The sequence below is a fragment of the Phoenix dactylifera genome, chromosome 1 (genome assembly GCF_051530095.1).
Source record: "Phoenix dactylifera cultivar Ajwa chromosome 1, Ajwa_hap1_PhDact_Kaust_v1.1, whole genome shotgun sequence".
Classification (NCBI taxonomy): domain Eukaryota; kingdom Viridiplantae; phylum Streptophyta; class Magnoliopsida; order Arecales; family Arecaceae; genus Phoenix; species Phoenix dactylifera.
The window spans coordinates 3436592-3462176 of NC_143190.1; the positions used below are offsets into that span (position 1 = coordinate 3436592).

At 38.6% G+C, this 25585-nt stretch overlaps 2 protein-coding genes across 2 annotated transcripts; one reads left to right on the plus strand and one right to left on the minus strand.

Moving 5' to 3' along the window:
* Positions 1 to 1156: 1156 nt before the first annotated feature.
* On the minus strand, positions 1157 to 3407 carry LOC103709857 (myb-related protein Zm1-like). Its single transcript, XM_008795381.4, has 3 exons — positions 2729 to 3407; positions 2260 to 2389; positions 1157 to 2157 (listed from the first exon to the last, which is right to left on the minus strand). Exons 1-3 carry the CDS (start codon positions 2871 to 2873, stop codon positions 1353 to 1355), a joined length of 1080 nt encoding a protein of 359 aa, XP_008793603.3. The 5' UTR covers positions 2874 to 3407; the 3' UTR covers positions 1157 to 1352.
* Positions 3408 to 16214: 12807 nt separating this feature from the next.
* Positions 16215 to 20625, plus strand: LOC103709839 (tubulin beta-5 chain). Its single transcript, XM_008795356.5, has 3 exons — positions 16215 to 16819; positions 19175 to 19444; positions 19737 to 20625. Exons 1-3 carry the CDS (start codon positions 16426 to 16428, stop codon positions 20408 to 20410), a joined length of 1338 nt encoding a protein of 445 aa, XP_008793578.1. The 5' UTR covers positions 16215 to 16425; the 3' UTR covers positions 20411 to 20625.
* Positions 20626 to 25585: the final 4960 nt, after the last annotated feature.

Genomic DNA, 25585 nt, shown 5'->3' on the forward strand with positions numbered 1-25585 from the left:
GGTCAAAACTCTAAATTTGAACTTGATTATTTTGTTAAATAGATAACCTAATCCGACCTATAACAGGTTGGATCAAGCTAAATAGGTTAAACAGTGAAACATTGCCAACCCTAACTATCATTAGGTTCAATGAGTTGGATTGGAGGACAGATTCAAACTGTTAGAGGTCAAGTTGGATTTGCTCGTATAACTTGGTGGAAAGAATAGATTTGATGATGGAGATATTTACAAAGCAGAAATGCTTTATCTTTTGCTATTTGGAATAGATTTGGAAAAAGAATGTTAGAGAGTTGCCTGATGAAACCATCCTTACATTATCTCACATCTTTTTTGTTGCCGCAGAGAAAAGTGTCGATTTTGAAGAAGACTGACTTCCAGAATGGAGAGGTGCACTTTTAAGCTTCTCAAAGTAATAAACAGTGGCGTTTTCTAAGTTCCTTAGGATGCAATTATTCTTATCTCATCAAATATATATATATATATATATATATATATATATATATATATATATATATATATATATATATATATATATATATATATATATATGGTTTTGTTACAAGGATCTTGCAGTCTAATTGTTTGCACCTTCCGATTTAATTCATTCATGCATGTCATCATTATCTCAAAAATTTCTTATATCGCCCATGCAAAGTTTTTTTTCCCTAAAAAAAAAAGTGGGCTGATTTGCTATCCACTTTCTATCGTGTCGTTCACCATCTCATACATGGAGACGAATAATTGAGCTGAGAAAACATTATTAGAAGACCCATTAAACTATGTAAATTTTGTCTAGTAGGGATTGACCATATTCTAAGTCACACGCACAATAATTATTAGAAGAAAACTGTGCCCTATCTGCACGCAATAGTTAAGCCATATAAACTTTGTAGTTGGTATTGACCAGATTCTGAGACCACCCTCAAATGAGCATTTTGTCAGGTCCCCTACCTTGTGTCTAAGCCACCCGCACCCATCCTCCCCCCCAGCATTCACAAGAGGGAGAGAGACGTCGACGGCGACTCAAAATTCTCTGGGGTGCGTTATTTGCTTCGTAAAGTAATGTGCAGCACTTGATAGCCACCATCAGTAGATGGGCAGCTATATATCAAATAAAACGTCTATCTACTGATAGCGGCTATCGAGTGCTGCACAGAACTCTGCAGTGTAAACCGTACACCATAGATGATATATGTTTGATGTTACTATGATCTCATCATGATGATAGGAGGACAATAACCCCATGAGAAAATATACACGGTCAAGGTTAATATGATTCAAGCAAAGTTTAGTGGGGGTCGAAAGACCTAACGATGGTTGCATGACGTTGCAGCTTTTTTCCACCATTTGAGTCATCCTATATATGGACCAACCTGGGATGCAAGATCCGAGGGAGGCGGACAGTGTCTCTTCTGAAAATAACAGGAGACTGGATCAAAGTCCTCCAAAACCCCACCAAGATATCCCGTCGGACAAAGTTGCTCGACCGCATTGAGATCCATTGTTCCCTCCAAGTCAAGCTCCTTTTCTAAGTAAGCCAACCAACCCTTGTCATCAACCTCCCTTGTTGAATCTCCTTCAGAGGTTATTGGAATGGTGTGAGCTCCACCTTCCACCACTGGACCCACATCATCTGTTATGCTCCAAATTTCTGCATCGATGGAGATTTCAGGTACTCGGATTAAGTAATCTTGGTGGTTCTTTCCGTCGTCCTGCAGTGGTTGTTGGACTGACTTCTCCTGGAAATCACAAGATGTTATGTGTGATTCCAATGAAGAGATGCCGGAAGAATCTCTAGAGTCATCTGCTGAAAGGTCAGATAATCCTTCTATGAGCATGCATTGATCTATCTCCATGAAGAGTTCACTCATTATGTTCACTGAATCTTGACTGCATTCCATGTCATATGAGTTATTTCCTTCTAAAGGTTCAGAGGATCCAACATTTGGTTGCTTGCCGTCCTCATCAATCTTTGTATTACCATCATTGTCGCATGAAATGTTAGAGTTGGAGGGTGAGCTTGGAGGAACTTTAGTTTTGTTGGTCGAAGGATTATTCGATTCCTTTGGTGTTAGTCTCTTCCTTAAGTGGGTATTCCACAGATTCTTGATCTCATTATCGGTCCTTCCGGGGAGGCATGAGGCGATTTTGGACCATCTGAACAACAATATATAGTAAGTTAATTTAAGCCTTGATAAAAGCTGAAGCATTATGATGAAATGGACCTAATAAGCTAGACTTTGGATTCTATAATCTTACTTGTTCCCCATCTGTCCATGAAGCCTGATGATGGTTTCCTCTTCCTCTTTTGTGATGTTCCCTCTCTTTATGTCGGGCCGAAGGTAATTAATCCACCTTAAGCGGCAGCTCTTCCCGCATCGAAGCAAACCTGCATCGAATTAACAAAATCTCTAACTTCCTAGCTTATGTTATATTCTTCAAGGAAAACAGCATCATGCGTTGCTATTGTATTGCGAAGATTTCTGCAGACATGTGTTTAGTCCCACGTCGGTTATTCGTTGTAAGTATTTATACTGAACTAAGAAATCTAAAAAAATATCTTTCTGTATCACCGCGACATGATCATTTAGCCTTCCACTTACATCTTCCCAAATCCCTCATCTCTTTTATTGAAGGGAGACCAAAATGTGAACCAAAATGTATTCCAAGCTCTATTACTTGCAAAGGTCTTGGATAAACCAAGAGAACAAATCAAAGTAGTACGCACCTGCTTGTTTGGGGAGACCACGCCAATTCTCGTGTCCATGCTTTTGAATGTAACCTATGAGCTTCGCATCTTCAACCGGCGTCCATGGCCCCTTCTTCAGCCCAACCTTCTCGCAGCATGGCGCTCGACCTCGCCTTTGTCCCATCTCTCTCCAGATCTCTGTCTCTCCACACGCAAAAAGACACCCACCCTCTCTCTCTCTCTCTCTCTCTCTCTCTCTCTCTGTGTGTGTGTGGAACTTTATGATGCCACCTTTAATTGGTGTTTTGAGTTCTGAGCCTGGATTCCCACACAAGTAAGTTTATATATAGAGAGATGGAGGAGCCAACGGCTTCCAGAAAATTTTTGGTCAAGGAGTCGTGTTACACATGACCATTCACCTTAATTACATATATTTTTCAAAAAAAATATACGAGAGATGTCATAACAAAACATGCGTCAAACTTGCATCATTCTTTTTTTTTCTACTTTTACAGTCACATATTCACATTTCTATACCATGGTTATTTGGAAACATGTGAGCTACGAGGGAAGCAGCTGGCTGAAGTCTTCATCAGATGTCAGGGTCTACAAGTCCGTAAATTTTGTGACACACGTTGCTTTTTGGTCATAATTAGGTGCCTAATTCTGATTGCAAGATTCTGGTGTATTTTCATTTAAAAAAAATAAAATAAAATGGCGTGCAAGATTCACATGCCCAGATTGGTATGCTTAGAATTTAGCATACTTGAACATCTGAACTTGGACCTATTAAATACGGTCCCGTTTCCTTGTTCAGCCTGCCATGTGGAGGCACACCACCCTTGTCCCTTCCACCTGGGAGGGTGCTATTAATATGTTTCCTCGCTCAACAGAAAACATTTTTGGACCACTTAATGTATGGATATTGAACATCTCCGAATAATATAATTTTAGATATGTAAGCAATCTAGAGATAGTAGATCATATCTAACAGCTTAGATCAATTATGTGAGGCTCTAATCCTTAAACCTAGACTTGAATTGGATTTAAGTAGAAATCGACACAAGTGTAGATTCATTTATAAATATATATATATATATATATATAGTCAAAAAATCATGATTCGAGAGTAACATAAACAAAGAATATCTAAAAAACAAGGGAATTGGGGGAGTGGATATAATCATTTCAAAAGTTCAGATCAATGACGTTGTCTTGGTCGCGGGATAATACCACGTCATATGATTTGGACTTTCTGTAGGCCGAGTCTTCTCATGCATACTTACAATCTTCTAGAAATTATATTCTTATTACCAGGTCTTTTGAGGTCACAAAATTTTAAGTGATTTGAGCTAGACCTTTTAGACTTTTGCCCCCAAACTAAGCCGACTCCAGAGGCCTCTGGACGCCATTTGTCATTTGGTTTTCTTTTTTTTTGAATTGAAGAAGAGGGAAAGTCATGCCATTGTATTAAAAGATCAAAAAGATGAGAACAAAACGGACAAAGAGTGTGTCAGGAAAGGAGGAGGAAGAATGGCAACGATAGAAAAAAAAAAACCGTGGCATGGAGTCTTTTTTTAAAACAAGTGAGTTGTATTCTAGTTTAAGAAGACTCCAGGCAACGTTTTTTTTTTCAGGAAAAAAAAGAGGAAATCTTGAATGCCATACCTGTGATGCCCTTTGATACCTGCTTCTTCCAATGGCCCTGTAAATCAGGTTTGAATGCAAGAGTTCTATAATTTGCTATTTGGTTTGAGGAGCTATAAATATTTGAATAGTATATGTAGGAGGGGAACATTATGGGGAAAAAAATTGTTGAGTTCAATGCAGCATTAGAAGGGACTCTCTTGCCCTTTGAGTGGGACTCGTTGCCGCCAAAATCCAGCCCAATCGTGGGGCGCTTGGAGATTGATGCTAATGTGATCGCAAGTGCTGGTGAGGTCGGTGAAAATGCTGGTTGGATCCGTAAGGCCGGTTTGAGCTAAAGATGATAAGGAAAACGGTCGATGGTGGCTATGCTTAGATGAATTGTCCGAACTGAAACAGGAAAGAAGTCTACTTACCGGAGTTTGCTTAATGGAAGATCCTCTGATACTTAAGTCAAGCAAGAATCCTAGAAAAATAGTGAAGACTCAACAGAGAGAGTGGCGGCAAGTAGAGAAAGTATACGTAAAGATCTCTTTGGTGCTGTTTTTTCAGACGAGGGTCGGAGTTTGTAAATGAGTGACGCGAACATACATCTTAACTGCTTAGTAGCTGCCCGTACATTTTGTCATGGGGCTTAACTGTGCATGATCATCAGATGAGCGGTAATGGCCTCTCATTGGGCGAGCCTTAATGGCTTTTATGGTACTTTTAACAGAGGCCACGTGGGAACACCCATTGGTCGGTATGTCCATGTTGGGAAAGGTCGAATCCAAGGCATATCTATTACTCCCCACTTCCAAATCCGAGTTGATTTTCTACACTCGAGTGAACAAAGTAGTTGTGCCAATTTACCGAGCTGATATGTCGAAGTAAGTTGTTGGGCCAACCGGTTGAGGTCACTTTTTTTGGCCATTTCTTGAGCTTTTTAGAGGGTTCTGACTGCATATATTATCTAGTGGTGTTCACCGACCTTGCTGAGATATTATCATTTATGGTGGGATCCTTGAGATAATTAGACTTCTTAATAACGATGATCTGTGTGATCGCCCAAAATTAAATGCCGGGGCGACATGTGGAGGGAGATCGAACGAAGCATTCAAATGATCGGATTGATCCGCACCGTCTGAGGATTCTATAAGACGAACTACCTTCCTTCCTTCTCCATTATGGGCATTTCTGTAATTGGAACGTCCAAAGCGAAAGTGAATGAGCGCTTCTTCACCATAGCCCCCCCTCCCTCCTTTTTCACAGTCAAGGCCAGTAGTTGAAGGTTTCTTTCATTTGCTCTTCCTTCATTTTGATTCTTTAGTAGGTATTCTTTTCCGGTCTTCTTCTCTTCTTTCTTTGCCTCTATTCTAATAGTTCTAGGGTTTCTTCATTTCTTTTAACGTTTTTTCCCATTTTTGTTGCCCTTTCTCTTCTTTCTTTGCCTCTTTCTCCTTCCTTTTTTTTTTTTTTATTTTTTTGATCCCCTTGGTTAGGAACCATAATTCTATCAACTGAAGAATGGTCGACAGACCATGAGGCTACGGCTCGGCCATCTCCTGACCCGCTTACAAGGCCTCGGAAGGGTTATCTCCGGACCTTACTTCTCTCGAGGCACATACATGTCTTAAAAGAAAAAGGTCTATCAATATCTAATTCTGAAATGAGATGCAAAGAGCAAATAGGGTTATAGCTTAATGGTTTCACCCCTTTTCTTGTGGGAGGAGATTTTGTGTTCAAACCTTGAGTACTTATGAGCCATCCCTAGAAGGTCTAGGGTTCAATTGTATCAAAGAAATGTACAATGTGGCTACCACCAGCATAGTTCTATGGAAATGGTGCAAGTGTGAAAGAATCAAGGTTTTCGAGGATGTATATTGCAATGCCACTTCATAGTAAATAAACATATTATTCATCCACAAATTGCATAGGCAACAAATTAAATAGTCACCGTGGTAGCCTGATGGTGCAAATATGTGATATTAGTTCTTCACTTTAACATAAGCAATGCTTTGGCGACGCTTTTAAAAGTGCCGGAAAGAATATTACCGATACTTATAAGCATCGGTAAAGATCATATAAAGCATCGCCAAAGCCTCTTTTTACTATAGCGTAGATATATAATATAGAAGCTTCAATTGGCATGCGACTCTATAGATGGTCGGCATGGTTCCTACGACGCCAAATAAATCAAAGCTCAACCACCTCAAAGATGAAGTCATACGAATATAAGAAAAAAAAAATGACTTGAAGCCTCAGTCATAGTGCACTCAAAAGATTCCTCTTTGGACCATGAAAGCAATAAGCCTAGTTTCTGTTTGCTCTAATCTTTCTAAGCCTACATCTCCATTTGACTAGGTTTTCCCTCTTTCACTAACTTGCACGTCTAAACTAGACCATCTCAAAGTAACTTTTGCTTAACAACAACTGAGATACCTAGATAGAGAATAGCTACGATATACCATGCAAAATATTAAAAAAGAAAACGAAGAGAAAGAAACATGAAAGAAGACATTCAAAACACAAGATTTTATTCCTTTGTAATAGATGACTCCTCTTTTGTCTCTCTTCCTTGACCATCTTTTCATGTGTGATCAAGTCAATGTAACATATCTACAAAATTAATGAAAGTGAATGTTTATAGTAATTCCAAAAAGATATTAAAATAAATGACGCAGCCATGCAGATGGTGACCTCTTCAAATTAATCCCATGTCACAAGTTTTGGTCATCAGCCCAGAAGATGAAGTCTACCACCATGTAGACTCTTAACTACAAGAAATTTTATTTAAAGTATCAGTTGTCTTTGAAGATTGGGATCTCAAATTAACATTGACAAGCTGACTCCTAGCCAACTTTTGAGATGCTTCCAAACTTGCTAGCACTCCATAGAGCTTGTCATCAGTAAGCATCGATCCTGGCCATGCTTACTCTAGCTTAGGCCTTTTGATCCCCTCCATATGTGTAGGAATGAAGCTCAAGTGTGCCTTTCTGCTCCATGTCATTGGTAAAAAGAGTACCAAGATCGATGAAAAATGGGAGCTAAATCTATGGAATCTAACCAACTCCGATAATTAAAAGACTATAATTAAAAGACTGCATGAACACATAGTACCTTGGAGTTGTATGGATTTCCTGTTGGAATTGACCTGCTACAAATATCCAAAAGCACATGTACAATGGAGAAAGAAAAGAGATTAATAAGGGGGACAACACCTACAGTGGCCATTAACTGAGTGGGGACCTCCCTCTTGTTAGTTTAAGATTCTATGGATCCGGGAGCACATATAGAAAATTTCTAGGCAATTTGAAGCCATGATGCTAAATACTCTAATCAACTGATACTTGGTCAAGAGGTTTTTACCATGCACCCCCAGCTCCACTAGATTATTTCAGGGTCCAAAAATACTGTGTATATGATCCAATATGTCTCGCAGAATCAAAATGTGCTTCTATGGTGCAGATGGATATCTAGATTGGCCTTAGCTGCTGAATTACGTACGCAATGTAGTAATTAGCCTATTACTAGGTAATGCAGGCCAATGTTATATATCTAGAGTGGAGAGTATGTTTGTCCAAGAATATGCTAATTTTTATACTTACAATACTCTCACTTCCCCATAGTTCTTTTCATGTACAACAGACTGAGCTCTCACAGAACAAACCCTTGGTTGTGAAGCTCTCTCACCCTATGTGAAAGAAAGAAATACAAGAGAAGAGAATCATTTATTAATATAAGTTTAAAATAATTAGGAATTAAACCTCCAAAGCATTAGGCTGGTTTTGTGTTGCAGCTTTCATTTGCCTTAATGAAAGATGGTGGGGCTCTTTATTGGCCTTTACATCTATTTTTTTTAAAAAAAAGGTGCGAGGGGGTGGGGTGTAGTGACCATCCATCTCATTGGTTGATTGGATTGCAACAATCTTCTCCCTCATTTGTATCCCATGTACTTAGTGCTACTCGCTATCTTTTTTTTTTTGTTAAGGATAACAGTAGGGGCACTTGCACCATGTAGGAATTTCTTTTGATGAAGCCTTGCACCATGTAGGAATTACCTGGGTCATATACTTGGACAAGCACCTCCTGTACCTCTGCATCTAAAACCTCCTTCATGGGGGAATTTGCACCATGTAAGAATTACCTAGGTCATACACTTGGAAAAGCACCTCTGAGGGGGTTGCATCCAAAACCTCCTTCAAATGGAGGATAGGTGCAATCACTGGATTATAGCCCAGCTTTAATCATAATATTACCAACAACAGTTGCAATCCAAAAGGCACAAAAGGATTTGAATTTTCTATCACTGTATTCTAAGGTTTCATGCTCTTGCTCATTAAATTAACATGCTAATGCTTCATGAAATGGTCTCTTGTTGTGAGCTTTACTTGTTTGTGACTTAAAAATCTGGATGGTTTGCCTCTCTACCTGACTTCCATTTCATTCCCCAACTTTTATTTCTACCATATTATTCTCTGCCACTATTTAATTTGTTGTAGACTCTAAGGAGGAAACATTTTAAGTGGTCCCAACTCCTTAGAAAAGTTTTCATTAGTTAGGTCATAAGATCAGTTTCCACTTCTGATTTTCAATTATTTTTTGTGGAGCTGATGATTTCTATTGATGAATGAACTGACCATAATTTTATTTCTGTTTGCTTTAAACGCTAAGACTTCATATTCTTCATTTACCTCTTCTTTCCTTCTCCTTGACATTTTGAGGTTGATTATTTCAGAGTAACTTAGGCTTACATTTTGTGGCCACATTTCATTGTTCTTAAATTCTCTGAAAAGTTCTACACCACAAATGTGTCAAGATAAGAAAACCTGCTACCGGAAAGTGCCTATTAAAGAAGAGGGACTCGATTGAAGGACTCGTACAAGACTTATTCTAGACCTATCCGTTTGCATGCTTCTAAGGCTCATCTCTTCGATTGCTTTCTAGCTTGCTTGACTTGAGATCGATTCAAATTGGACAAAACTTTTAGTTTAATTAGACTATATGCATATGGTACGAAATGTGTCAAGGTGGACAATAATCCAACCTTACAATTGATATCAGGTTATTCGTGACGAATATAATAAAAGAAATGTGTGAACTTTTAGAGAACACTAAATTCACTGATGATTTTTAGCTAAAATGCACATCTTCCCTAGTGGGATGTCACATTTATGGATGCTTGAACAGTAGAAACAATCCATTTATTAAAAATAAATATATGAAAACTTATGCATGTCGATAGCCAAATGTAGTCTAACCAATAAGGAGTGCTAGTATGTGGCAGATCACTCCGAAAGAGCCCTATAGGTTGGAAGAGGAAGTTGTCTAGAGCGCTCCAAGACTTGCTATTTTTTGATTTTTTTTTGATATATCCGCACTAGAATTTTATAAATTATTTGTTCAACAACAAAAAAATAAAAATAAAAATAAAGTGCTAGGGTTTTGAGAGCTTATGGAGTAAAGAAGTTAAAAGCTATCTTTTTCCGCAGCATACATAGTAAGCACAACAAGTTTCACAATAAAATATGAGAAAGCAATAATTGAAAAATTTAAAATAGATAACAAAAGTAATAAGAATAAAGAATGGTTAAAAATTCAGAGAGAAGATTGTAGGGATAAATAGAAGGCTTTTCACACCTTTTCTTTTTGCTGGATCTTCTACCTCACAGTTAGCATTTTATTAAACTTTACTAAAAGGTTTTCTGTCTTGCACCAAAATCTCCATCAAAAGTTGATTTAAGTCGCCTGGCCTCTTACAAGTTCCTTTTCTTGAAAACCGTAGCCTTGCATCACAACTCCTTTGCTGGATCACATCTTACAACTATATTAATGAGAAAAATCTCAATTTTATCAAACTCAAAAAAATATAAAATCGATGAAAATACATGGATATTTAGGTGTCGGCTCCTTGAACACTTAGGACCCATTCTCTAGTGCAATAAAACTCAATTACAATGAAAAATTAAAATAAAAAGAAGAATTTTTTCAGAGCCTAATGGAACATTTAATTTGCTTGACAACCATTTTAAAAAGGAGAAATTTAAGAATAAATAAAAAGTATCCCAAATTCATGTTTGACTTGAATACCTTACAATGAGAAAATCAGATTAATGAAACAGCTCTTCATTTTAAAAAGCTCTTCACTATTTTGGCCACACATCCCCCATCCAAATTTTAGTTTGTTCAACTTATAGATGCATTGGATAGCTACCACGATGTAGGAAGTTATGAAAGTAGTCTAATCTTGAACAATTCAAGTGATGGCTCCAGTAAAGCAATCTATCAGATTAATGTATAGGAAGTTGGTTTTAAAAATGATAACTATGGTATACCACATTCTTCTAGACAAGAACTATCAAACTTGAGTAACATTTTTTGAGTCAAGGATTTGACATGCAAACCTCATAATTTGGCATTAAACAAGTTGGACAATCTGGACTTAGCTTTAGATCTTCTTCATCTGAAATATGTCACCATCTTCTTTTTGGAAGTTAAGACCCTCTTTGCACCAGCTTCATCTCTAGCATGTAGAGGATTTATTGCCTAAATAAAGAGACACAGCTCGATTTAGGTTAACCCAAACCTTAACCATCTAATAATCTAATCTGTAATCTGACTCAGGTTGGGCTGATATATATACACCTTGGGTTGGCTTTGGTTGAAACATGTCAACCTCGTTTCAAGTTGGACTGGGTTTAGATTAGAGCATGGGAAACCCAACCGAATCTAAATCGAACTCAATTTCTATTACAGGCGATCTAACTGAAGCTTAACCATGTTCTTTGTATTCCTCTCAACCTAACTAAACCCAATCAAGTACAAATTTCTAAATTTAAAGCACCAACCAAACCGACATTAGAATGTCTTGAATCAACCTGACTTAAACCACCCTAACTCAAATTGTGTTTTTTGTTGATACCTTTTCTTAATTTTGTCGTGCTAGTAAAAAAAGATGCACCATATGTTCATAAAAATAACATGTTGTACTGGTCCATACCATATTAATAAGGTACCGAAACTTGTACTCAACCATTGCTGGAATAAGGTAGACATAGGTTCTAGATATGAGTAAAGAAAGAAACCCAATCCAAGGACCCAAATACATAGGTTGTATGTATGTATGTATAAAGTCTTTTTATTTTACAATGTCACTTTGAATTTTATAGCTGAACATACAAGTGTACGACCAACATAATTTTACATGTTTGATCTCGTAGTGAAGATTTAATCATATAGTTAATAAGTAAAATGGTAATGATAAATTGAATCTCATATTATTAGAGAATTTTATTAGCAATACATTTTAAAATTATGATAATAATTTGCACAATTAATTTTAAACAAATGTTACTTATCTTGCAAATACCAACAATCAAGTAATCTAATCATATTGTTAGAGTTTCTCGGAACCTAATAATTCAAAAACCAGATACATGTATCATCTATTCAATCGCAGGCTAATATTTTCAAATAATTTTTAAATTTATGTTCTAAACTAATGATCATTATGATAGGGAAATGGCTATATTCTAACGTCCGCTCGACAAACTTTATCCTGCACTACTTTACAGTGCGATAGAAGGCAGCACCATACGGACCTTAGGAGAGACCGGGAGAAAGGGAGAAGAGAAAAAACGAAGAAGGAGAAGAGAGGCGAGATGAAGGTGGAGGGGTAGAGCTGGGTCACGGCGAAGAGGAAGAGAGGACGTGTGAGAAGAGAGGAGACGAGGGAGAGAGAAATGGTGGAGATCAGCCTTCTTATTTTTTGGGGCTTCTTATCGAGTTGTTGGCTCCTTTATAGCTTTACTTTATCTGTGACCAGAAGCAAATCAGATTGTAGTCCTTCTAACTAAAGTCCCTTGGCCAAACTAATCTGATGCCAGCCCTTCTCTGTCTTTGGTCTGCAATCTCTTCCATGGACCAATAACCAACGCAGTGGGGAGCCATGAGATTTTCTTTCTGTTGGTTGAAAATGCTAAGCTCTAGACTTCCCTTTTAATCCCTTTAAACATGCCAATAGTCTGCTAAAACAACCTATTTTAGTTGATGTCACCACATCAGTTTCAGGCATTCTACACCGGTGCTTATAAATGTTGATAGTTTTATTTCAGACGCTTTCTAAAGCGTCGCAAAAGCGTCGCAATACAAGCATTGAAAATCAACTTGCCAAAATTTCTAAAAAGCGTCGGTAGTGCTTTTTTTTAACAATGCTGTAAAGCATTGTGAAAGTTAATTTTTTTTTAAAAAAAAATTATTTAAAAATTTTAAAACTCTATATATATTTATCAAATATATAAACAACAAAAGTTATATAATAACACGTATCACAATCAAACAGATCATTCGAAATATTCATATTATCAAATATGATAACATTTACATTGTCAGTTTATCTTTACAATATGCTTCAAAATATATATATAGAGTAGAACTAAAGCATAATATCCACCTCATTAAACCACCCAAAAAGTGGTAAGGGCATGATAGGGCGCCACCTACTCATCAAATGCATGTAATATCTTCTCTCTCCAACAAAAAAAAAAAAAAAAATCTGTTGTTGTCCCTTAGACAAATCCATTTAACTAACAGTATCTTTGAGGAGAAGATGGGTGTTAGTTTCTAAGGATCATCACCAAGTAAACAGGATTCCCAATGATGAAAACTAATGATGGTACTTGGCTTCTAGCTTCAAAGTTACAGTTCAGTCTATTTCCATCTCTATAATGTATTCAATCGTATGATGACTTGCTAACCAATAGTTATTTGATTAATTTTCTGGGGTTCAATGAGAACAGCTTGGCATGTCACTCCAAAGCATGGAAAACAACTACCAGTACGGCTCCCATGCATGTTGATATCTTATCCAACATCGATCACTATTGGTCCAACTTGCATGGCTTCTTTTATTTCTAATAAAATACACAGTTTCTTGCTATAAATCCTTTATGGGAGTTGGGCATGGTAAATGGCAATAAGACTTTCTTGTCGTTCTACAAATCCATTGATTCTTCTTTGAGAATTTGTAAAACTATAAGATGGAGAGAGGAAAATGCAAGATGACTTTTGTTAGTAAAATGTCTTTCATTTTTCCGGTGGAGAGTGTGAGGATTCGTGCAGACGTATGTTTAGTCTCACATTGATTATTCACTGGATAGATCTTGGGTACTTATACAGGATCAAAAAATCCAAATAATACCTTTCGGCTAGCCATTTTGAGTAAGATCCTGTATTGTTATAAATAATATCAGAGTGGACTTGGCTCATAAACTATGTGGACTAGGGACACTGTAGCATGGATCCATTAGGGCTGACTACGGGCCGATCGTGGTGTTTGTAATTAAATTTGAATAGATTTGAACCTTTAGTCTGACGAGGACGTCATGACTTGAACGAGAGGAGTATGTAAGGATCCATGCAAGCATGTGTTTAGTCCGACATCGGTTATTTGCTGGGTAAATCTTGAGTACTTAGACAGGATCAAGAAATCCAAATAATACCTTTCGGCTAGTCATTTTGGGTAAGGTCTTCGATTGTTACAGAGAGAAAGGTTACCATCAACTACAACTGCATAAAAGCAATAGAACCAATATTTCTAATAGCAAGATGCACAAAACCCTACACCTAATGCCAGACTTCAAGCAAAAATATGTCATCTTTTACTATAATAATCTTACCATGTTGTTATAACCTTTTAGTGAAAATATAAACTCTTTTTAAGCTGTAAACCATTTAAAGATCTTGACCTTTTTGAGTATAAAGAACTTCTTTGAACTTTTTTTAAAAAAAATTGTAGTATTAAGCGGATTAGAAGAATACTATTGTATTTATAAAAATAAAATTCCAGATTGCGCTTGACTTTGGAAGGTTCACTTGATCTCTATATGCATTTTTACCTCAATGTACAAATACATCATCCAAAATTTGAAAGGGTGATTATCGGTTTTTCTTTTCTTTTCTTTTCTTTGCTTTTTCCTCTCTTTTTTTGGAGAATAAGAAGGAGCCCCACTTTGATTATCTATTGATGTATTTAAATATCTTTTATCTACCAAAGATACACTGATGATATCACAATCATCCATTAAATCCTTTATTAGAATCCATCACATTCATTGTTCATGAGTCAACCAAGATTTTTATCATTATCAAGGGCTCAACTTAAAAAAATGTGGTTCATACCATTTCAAGTTGTGTTTTTTTCTACTTAGGCTGGAATGGAAGTTCCTGGACAGACAAAGCTAAATATTCCCAGAACCTAAGATTTATACATAGAAGCAAGGACCAACATCCTTCAAAATCGAACCTCGCCTTTTGCCACTTGCGGCAAGAGCTATATATACCATCCGAACCAAAATTTGACAGTATTACAAGTTCTTTTGTAGTTGCTCCAATAAATATCAACACATCACAAAAGACTGTTTCTAGCATATAAGCTTCTCTTTGCTTGTGGACCAGATATTATAAAACCGGCCCAGAGGGGTTAATAATTAAGGTATGATTTAGGGAGCTCTCAAGTATTCTCAAGATAACTTTGACGGATATGTGTTGGATATTAGCAGAAAAGAAGGAACATGCTTTACTATCAGAGATCCAGATTCCAGACTGGTTGCTGCGGATGGGTGCTAGATCTTCACCAACTCAGTGCCTGAAGTAGAACTGTGGGCCGCTTGAGCCAGCCACAGCCATATTTTGAGGGCCGACGCCATCTTGTTGGAGGGTGACTCAGTGATGGTGATTGACAAGATTCAAAGTCGAGCTAGGAGGACAGGGTCGCATTTCCGGATTTAGAACATCGGAGGCTTGGCGAGAGGTTGTATCTTCTTTAGGGCGAGGCACGTTTATCGGAAGGTGAATAGAGCTACAGACTGTATGACCTCCTTTGTGGCTGACCATTCCAGCAGATTTTTCTAGACTTCTGAGGCATTGTACCTAGAGTTTCTAGAGATATCTTGTTTTCTATTTTTTTGGTTGTATTTTTATTAGAGTAGTGTGAAATGCTCATCTTAACAAAAAAAAGAAGAAGAAGAAGAAGAAGAAGTAGATACGATCCAACGAAGAACTAACTGATTAAATGTAACTTCGACGGAAGTGTCGATGAGGGAGGGGGCAGTGGAGGTGTGAAATTTGTCATTAGAGACCATGACGCCAGACTGGTGGCAATCAAAGCCAGAGGATCTTCGATACTTCTGTCATTAGTGTCGAGCTTAGAGCCACATGAGAGACCATCACCTATGTGAGGTTTGTTCTGGATGCGGACCGTATCCTCCTCAAATGGAACTCGGCTACAATGATCGAGTGGATTTGAGGTCGGCGCAGCGCTACTACATTGTTCCACGACATGTGCAGACTTTTGAGAGAGTGTGACCTCTTTTGGAACACTCATATCTACCGGAAAGCAAACAGTGCTGCTGATTGAGTTGCCTTCTATGCGACTCATCACTCCAAAGATTTTCTCTGAAAGAATTATGTATCTACTCCTCCTTTTTGTCCACTTATTTTTTCTAATTTTGTTGGTTGCACCCATATTTATCGTGTGTGACGCGCCGTTGTATAAATAATAATAATAATAATAATAATAATAATAATAATAATAAATAAATAAATAAATAAATAAATAAAAATAAAAATAGCAACCCTACCCAGCCCCTCCCCCTTTTTCTTTTTGGAAATCCAGGTGCATGCTGTCATCCTCGAATGAAAGTTTAGATAGATTCGGGGGAGGTCCAGCTATGTAGTGACCACACCATTTTCCCGTACAGCCGACCCACACCATTTCCCATAAACGACACCGTAACGGTTTTCCTCCCGACCGTCCGCTCCAGCGAAGCACTGCATTGATCCTCTCACCGCCCCTGACTCGCCTCTATCCCTCCCAGAACATCACACGCGCGTGATACCCAGTCGATAGGCTGATATATGAACGGGTGAGCAAACTCCGGTGAGCACACCCCATACCCTCCTACAAAAGCCCTCTCAAATCGCTCACCCCTCTCCGCCCTCCGCTCCCCTCCAACCATCCCCTCCTCCCTTCGCCGCCGCCACCTTTTCGTCGGAACCCTAGCCGGGCCGCCCGGAGACGCACAGGACGAGGGCGGCGCTTGGAGGCGAAGATGAGGGAGATCCTTCACGTACAGGGCGGGCAATGCGGGAACCAGATCGGGGCCAAGTTCTGGGAGGTGATCTGCGACGAGCACGGGATCGACCACACCGGCAAATACTCCGGCGACTCCGACCTCCAGCTCGAGCGTATCAACGTCTACTACAATGAGGCCAGCGGCGGGCGCTACGTCCCCAGGGCGGTGCTCATGGATCTGGAGCCCGGGACCATGGATTCCGTGAGATCCGGGCCCTTCGGCCAGGTCTTCCGGCCGGACAACTTCGTCTTCGGCCAGTCCGGGGCCGGGAACAACTGGGCCAAGGGGCACTACACCGAGGGCGCCGAGCTCATCGACTCCGTTCTTGATGTGGTCCGCAAGGAGGCCGAGAACTGCGACTGCTTGCAAGGTTTGTGGTATGAAATGGAGAATGCTAGGGGTTTTGTTCATTTTATTGTTGATGTCGTTAAAGATTCCATCTTGGTAGCATTTTTTGAAGGCTTTTATGTGTTTTTCTTTGATTTTTCCGCATTGTCTCTGAAATGTGGTTAATTTGGTTTTTCGATGTAATTTACATATGGTCAGATGTATTTGTGTAATTTGTCTCATTGAAGGTAGTTAGGGTTTTTGATATATTTCTTTAGTTTTTGTTGTATATGATATCCGAATGTTAATTATCCTATTCTTAGAAAAAAAATCGGACCCCAATGATATTATCGTGTTAAGACTACTGGTTCTTGAAATCTGGATTTCCTTTTATATGCAAGCTCAGGTTATACTCTAAGAATCACGAATTGCAAGTTTGCCATTCGTATTTCCTCCACATTGTTTTTTTAATTTCCTTCTTCTAAGATTTTTCCTCTCATCAATCTTGTTATTTACTTGCATCGTTAGTTATTATTATAATTGTAGAAGTTTTGCGTCCCTGTTTTCTGATGGCTAGCTATTATTTTTGTCCAATTAAAATGATCGGTGTCTTTTGTTCTTTAATGTTTATTTCTCTTCTTTGTTGAATCTTGTATATAAAAACATTTTATTTTTAATGTTTAAGTGCCAGCATGAATTCATCTCTATGGGGATCCAATGTTTTACTTTTCCCCCTTTATACCAACCCAATGCTTAGTTTGTATGTTCTATGAGGTAAATGATTTGTGTGTTCATGTAGTTCTATTTAATCCATTTCGAACCCATACAATATTATTTTTTAGTTGGCAGCTGGAAAGATATTGTAGCTCTGTTCTGTCACCACAGATCTGTCATATACATCTGAGTGAAATTTATAGTTTCTGCATCCTTCATGGAGATTGAAAGTCGCCAAGTGGGTATGAAGGAGACGAGAACTACAAATAAAATGTACAGGTCTTTCTATTCATTGGTTAGATGAAAATGAATTCTTGGTGGAGATTGTTATGATCCAGATCCTTACCCGGCATATGTTTTTCAATGTTTTGTATCTGGATTGGCAAGTTTAATTGATGAGTGTGTAGGCAATCTTATAAGGACAAAATTTTATGTAACTTTAATGTCCAGATCTTTGTCTGAACTCTGCTCTGTTATCACTTAAGGGGTAAAATATGTTAGCAATCTTGGACTGATGGTGTCCTTTATGATTCACTGCTGATATCTTATAGCTGCAAGTATTTGGGTAGCTATTGGTACTTGATTAAATGCATGTATTATTGGATGCTCACAAAGTAGCGTTGATCACCGTGGGTGGATACATTTCCAAGTACCCAGTACATGTGACCTTGTAGTGTCTATTTCTTGCTCTTGGACCAGTGATTTGCGATACCTGGATTATATATAAGTATCTTTAGTTTATTAAAAAATGAGCACGACAAAATAATAATAGTAATACTTTGTATTTATGATCAAGTATTTAAACCTTGCTTTAGTGCGTATTTCTATACAAGGTGACATGTACTACAACGTCTTATGGGCACATCTGTGTTTACTGGTTTGATATGGCCTTTCTACAGTTGCTTTACATGTTCTGTTGTCAGAAAGTCCTAAGAGTAACCAAAACATCTAAGATTCAAGGGGAATCCCCTACCACAGCTCATATGGTACTTCTTTGTTGTTCCTCTTCAACTTTTGTTTCAGATCCTTGAAAAGAGTGTAACGACTATAATTTGAAAGTGCAATGACTACTAATGTATTGGCTTGGTGAAAGGTTGTGATCATATATTTTAACATATTTTTATATTCTGGTCTTCGTAGTTGTTGGGAATTTTTAAGTTAATTTTGTCAGAAATAAGGATTTGATAGTAAGCAATAAGTATTGCAAATTTAAGAGGGTTTTGGACACAAATTATGCTCTAAACTATCTTCAAGGAATTTTAGTTTAGTTTAGCATAGTAAGGCATAATCGGAGAAGGCCTGGTAAACCATGATCAGATTATATCTGACCATAGATGTATACAGCCTTATGAACTCATGACATGTTTCTCTTTATCCTTCTTTCAGCTATTCCTGCTTTTAGATAATTAAGTTGGACTTTATGTTGATTAGGTCATTATTATGGAAGGGTTGCATGCATCTCAAGATATACTTATCATTCCTTTTTTGGTATGGAAAAGCAAATGTGGCTTCTGACTCTTATAGATAAGGCATGTTTTGAGCCAATGTGGTGCTTTTTGTTATCTCCTCAAATTGTTATAGTACCACGTGGTGCAATTGTGGTCTGATTGTTTTTTTATCCCAAAAAATAAGCAGTTATCATTTTAAAGAATGTTGTTGTTTATCTGTTTGATTGCCTTTGCAGGATTCCAAGTATGCCATTCGTTGGGAGGAGGCACTGGATCTGGCATGGGAACACTTCTTATTTCTAAGATCAGAGAGGAGTACCCAGACCGTATGATGTTGACGTTCTCAGTTTTTCCATCACCCAAGGTCTCTGACACAGTTGTGGAGCCATACAATGCTACACTTTCTGTCCATCAGCTTGTCGAGAATGCTGATGAATGTATGGTCCTTGATAATGAAGCTCTCTATGATATCTGCTTCCGCACTCTCAAGCTTGCCACTCCTACCTGTAAGTTCTTTTATTTCTCCTCCTTTTTCCTTTCAATGAGTGCACTGGTTAAACTTCATTGTCATTTTTTGCGAATTTTGATTGTTAATTAGAACTGGTAAAATATGCTGAATTAGAATTATAATTTCTTTATTCTGCCCTGTATTGGATTGCTTTAGACTTCCAACTCCAATGTGAATTGCTGTCTTGGGTTGGTTAATGGACCATACTGCTTGCAATATAAAATCTTTCATAGTTATTTCTTGTTCTTTGATGGCCTTAAAGCCTCATTTTTTCTTTCTCTTTGGTCCAGTTGGTGATCTTAATCATCTCATCTCCGCTACCATGAGTGGTGTAACCTGTTGCCTAAGGTTCCCAGGTCAGCTCAACTCTGACCTTAGAAAGCTTGCGGTCAACTTGATCCCTTTCCCCCGCCTTCACTTCTTCATGGTGGGGTTTGCGCCCTTAACCTCTAGAGGCTCCCAGCAGTACCGGGCCCTCACCGTTCCTGAGCTGACTCAGCAAATGTGGGATGCTAAGAATATGATGTGTGCTGCTGACCCTCGACATGGCCGCTACCTCACAGCTTCAGCCATGTTCCGTGGGAAGATGAGCACAAAAGAAGTGGATGAACAAATGATCAATGTGCAGAACAAGAACTCATCCTACTTTGTTGAGTGGATTCCTAACAATGTCAAATCCAGTGTGTGTGACATCCCACCAAAGGGGTTGAAGATGGCATCTACATTCATTGGGAACTCAACTTCCATCCAGGAGATGTTCCGCAGGGTAAGTGAGCAGTTCACAGCGATGTTCAGGAGGAAAGCTTTCTTGCACTGGTACACTGGTGAGGGAATGGATGAGATGGAGTTCACCGAGGCTGAGAGCAATATGAATGATTTGGTGGCCGAGTACCAGCAATACCAGGATGCAACAGCTGACGAAGAAGAGTATGAGGAGGAAGAGGAAGAGGAAGAGATGGCCTGAGTTTTATATCATATGCTTCTGACAATTTTCACTTCAGGTTGCTTTGAGAGGGTTTGGTATGGTGTGATATGAGAACCACTTTTCTGTCTGTATTCATTTTGTGACTCTGCGAATGTGTTGCTTGTGATTTCTGGGCCTGGAGTTTGTACGAGCATTACACCTTATCATTGCTAACTTTATGTTTCTACTTTGTGAGATATTATGTTGCTCTACAATCTGTGCCATCTCATTTATGGACCTGTGCCCTGATTTTGTTTTGGCACGGATTCTAACATCTCATGTGTTGAAATTGGTACAATCTTTTAATTTTTCTTGTTTTCTTACTTGCTATTTTCCTTGAGTGCAAGTAGTCAGGGGCATCGGCCCGGGCCGGGCCGGCTCGGGCCCACCGGGCCACGGACTAAACGGGCCGTGCCGGGCACGGCCCGCTCAGCCAAAAACCCAAGCCCGACCCGGCCCTAGGCCCGTGGATTGGCGGGCCGGGCCTGGCACGGCACGAGACGGGCCGTGCCAGGCACGACTTGTAACGGGTCCAAACGGGCCATGCCTGGCACGGCCCGTCTGGCAGAAAAATTCTGCCCGTTACGGGCCGTGCCGGGCACGGCCTGTTTGGACCCGTTACGGGCCCCATGCCTGGCACGGCCCGTCTGGCAGAAAAATTCTGCCCGTTACGGGCCGTGCCTGGCACGGCCCGTCTTGCAGGGGGGAAGAAAATAGCCATTTCCAACGGCTATTTTTTGGTTTTTTTCCAAAATACCCCTCCCAACAGTCCAAAAACGGCTAATTTGAGGGGTATTTTGGGGAAAAAAATTTTGGAGTCCTATAAATACCCCTTTCCTTCCTCATTCTCACCACACCAAACTAACTATTCTCTCCTTCTCTACTACTACTATTTCTCTCTTCTAAAGTGCTCTTTTAGCAATTTAATTTTTAGTTTGCATTTAGCAAGTGTTCAAGTGTTACACAAGAGGAGGTTCCTGTTGAGAAGAGAATGTCACTCCTGTTGAGAGCACAAGAGGAAGCTCAGAATCTCGGCTCTACCTCTGCCCTCTGACCTTCTACTCAATTCCTCCTTGTGGTTAGTTTTTATTTTTTGCATTCATCAATTTAGATATGTCATCTTTTGAAGAAAGTCATTTTGGCATTCCTCCTGTTTCTGAGGGAGAAGAAACTAATCCCTAACCCCATGTTCCTAGTTCCTCTAGAACTAGTGAACCGAGTGAAAATCAAACCTCTTCTCGTAAGAGGACTAGTGCTGTATGGAATGAATTTGATAGAATTATGGTTCATGGAGTCCGAAAAGCAAAATGTAAAAAATGTGCCAAACTTTATAATTGTAGTAGTAGTGGGGGAACAGGCCATTTAAAAAGACATCAAGAGAGTCATAGGATGCATGATTCTCATGCTCAAAGTACCCTTAATATACAAGGGGGATCACTTGTAGGTAATTTTGCATATAATCATGAAAATCAAAGAAAAGCACTTGTAAAATGGATAGTTAAGGATGAATTACCTTTTAGTTTATGTGAATCTTTTAATTTTGAAGAATATGTTCAACTAAACCTACAACCTGCTTACAAAAGAATTAGTAGGCGTATATTTAGAAGAGTAGCTATGACTAACTTTTTAGCAATGAGACAAACTTTAATTGAAACACTCTCTACTTTAAATGTAAAAATTTCATTAACTTCTGATATTTGGTCAGCATCTGTAGGTAGTAATTGTTTTATTGCCATTACTGCTCATTATATTGATAATGATTGGCAATTAAATAAACGTATTCTTGCTTTTCGTGCTTTTGATTTTCCACATTCTGGGCAACAAATTTCAAATGCTATTTATCAAACTGTATGTTCATATAATATTAATGATAAAATTATGTCTATTACTTTTGATAATGCATCTAATAATAATTCTGCTGTTACATTATTAAAGGACTCATTGCATCCCATGTTAAATGGAAATTTATTGCATATTAGATGTGCATGTCATATCTTAAATCTTTCTGTTTAAGCTGGCATGGGCATGATTCAAGATGTGATTTCAAAAATTAGAAATGCGGTTTCTTTTATTCATGCTTCAAGATCAAGACTTCAAGAATTTAAGGAACTATGTATAAATCATGGTAAACGTTTTAAAAAATTTAAACTTGATGTAATTACTCGTTGGAACTCAACATATAGCATGATACATGATGCATATCCATATAAAAACTTATTAAGTGCATATATTAATGATCGTGGATTAGGCTTTACATTGACTGAAACTGATTGGAAAAAAGGAAAAATTTGGGAAGATTTTTTGCTTAGTTTTTATAATGCTACTAATGTTCTTTCTGGTATTTATTATCCAACTTTTGTTCATTTTTACAACAAGCATATATAATTAGTCAAAAATTTGCAGAACATAGATATGATGATGTTTTAATACCTATTATTGAGCAAATAGAATCTAAATGGAATGAGTATTGGGACAAGATATGTCCTATGCATAACTTAGCTGCTGTATTTGATCCAAGAGTTAAATTGAATGGCGTGCTAATTTTACTTGATGCATACTATGAAAATATGATTCAAGATCCTGAACATGCTAAAATTGAGGTAAAACAACTTCTTTATGATATTTATGCTATATATGATGAAAAAATTCGTGGATCTAGATTCTCCGTACAAAGCTCTATTTCTTCTTCTAGTAGTTCTCGTTCGTCATCTATTTTTTCATTCATTGCACAGAGAAAACACACACATGCTTCAAGTTCATCTTCATCTTCTTCATCTTTAAGTAGTGAACTAGAATTTTATTTACGAAATGATCTTCGGTCTGCATATGATGAAAATCAAATAGAGAGTCTAGATGTATTATCTTGGTGGAAGAGTGTTAAAAATCAATATCCTGTTATGTCTGCAATTGCACGCGATATTTTAGCTGTGCCGATGTCCACAGTAGCATCGGAATCCGCTTTTAGTGCAGGTCGGCGTGTTCTTGACGAAAAGAGAAGTAGGATGACTGGCGAAACGGTTGAGATGCTTCTCTGCTTCAAAGATTGGTTGGATGCTGAGGCGAGACTTCAAGATAAAGGTTGACATAATACAACATCCTCTGATGATGATGATACAAACACTACTGAATAGTGAATACTGAATCACTGATGATTAGTAAGATTTCTTAATTTTTTATAATAGTACATTTTTATTTTTTTAATTATTAAAGTGAGTCATCTCTATTTTTTCTCCTTTCTTATTGTATTCTGGAGGTCAGACCAAGGTCCAAACTCCAAACCTCCCTTCATGTACCATTTTGATTTAAATTAATAAACTGGTAGGGGTCTATACCAAACCCCCCACCATTAAGGTGGCTTTATATTAATAAATCCTTAATTTTCAATATTTATTAATTTATTAAAAAAAATTATTTCTTTATTTTAAGGGGGACGGGCCGTGCTTGGCCCGGCCCAAGCCCGGTTCAGGCCCTTATGGGCCGTTCCGGGCTGGCCCGCGGGCCGTGCCGGGCCCAGGCCCTTACGGGCCGTGCCGGGCTCGGTCCGCGGGCCAGAAAGTGGTAACCCAGCCCGGCCCTCTTTAATGGGCCGTGCTAGGCACGGCCCGTTACTGTAGCAAGCGGGTCGTGCCTGGCACGGCCCGCTTCGTGTCGGGCCATGGGCGGCCCGGCCCAGTGCCCATCTCTAAGTGCAAGATGCATGTCTGGTCTGGAAAGGAGCCCTGGTGGGACCACAACGGGTGAAAATTCAAATAGGGCAATCCTACTTAGCTGCTTACATTTGTCAATTTAATCAATTTATAATCTGCTGCATGGAATAGATATGTTGATCATTATTTTCTTGTTGAAGCTATGCTGTAGGCATTGACAATAGAAAGATTTTAAAATCAGACTGGTTTGGCCTGTTTAACCAGTTTAACTAGGAACTTTAGAAGTCGTGAAAAAGAACCACGGCTGGTTCGGTTTGGTTTGATTTTTTCTTTTGAACTCAAAATTGGGCCAGGACTTTTTAGTTTTCACCCAAGGTGAAATCCTAAGTAGCTCTTATGGGATTTTCTTTTTTTTTTTTTGGGGGGGGGGGGGGGGGGTGAAAATTCTTACCTTTATCGGTTTAAGACTCAAATACAGCAAACATTAATCTACTCATTGATCTACGAACTTATGGTATCAAATAAATCTACCCAAGATCTTCTTACCTAAACAATTGCTCACTTATAGAGCCAGAGCTCATTATCAGAATAAATATAACTATCCATAGATTATGGCAGATAAACATAATAAGGCCAGCCCAAATCCTTTCTTAGAGCCACATACGCTGACCTAGAACCTTCCTAGGGTTGCATAACGAAAATTTGGGAGACCCAAAACCCCTCGTAGGGTTAAGGGTGATCCAGGTCGATCAAGATGTATGGACCTGGTCAAGGGTGATCCAGGTCCATCAAGATGTATGGACCTCTATAAGTCTGTAGGATTTCTAGAGAGAGGAAGAGTGATGGAGAGAGGGAAAGATAGAAGAGGAGAGAGAAAAGGAAAGAGCGAGGAGAGAAAAAGAAAGAGAACTCTCTTTCAGAACCTAAGACTCCGACAAGCATTCAACTAAAATTTCTAATGAGCACGGTGAGCTGAGGCCATTTGGATGCCAAGAGGAGAAAAAAAAATTGATAGTGGTTTAGCGGTGGCAATCAACAAAATCTGTTGGTAGTGAGGCAAAAAAAGTTGTGGAGATCTTTAAATAGTTGTTGGAGGATAGGTAGAGCAAGGCTCTATTCTCTTTTTTTTTTCTATCTTCTATAACAAGTCGAAAAAAGTTCTATCTTTTTTTTTTTTTGTCTTTCACTCTAACTATTGCATCTAGGCTGGTCAAGTGGATTAGGCCTAATTCCCTATTAGTTGGCTTGTGCATTACAGGTTTGATGGTAACTAGCCCTTCATCAGATTTAGATTTGATGGTCCACCATTAATTAAGTTGCAGCACAACTCCAACTTAGCAGAAGCCATCCAATTTCTGCCAACAGCAGATCCTAAGTTGTCAATTCTTTTCTGACACTCTTCCCATTGTTTCTGGCATTCTTCCCATTGTTTCTGGCATCAATGTCACTTCTTGATCTCTAATTGTTGTAGGAATCCAAGCAATGAATAGAAGACTGTATCTTCAAGCCACATCCGATAATCCATCGA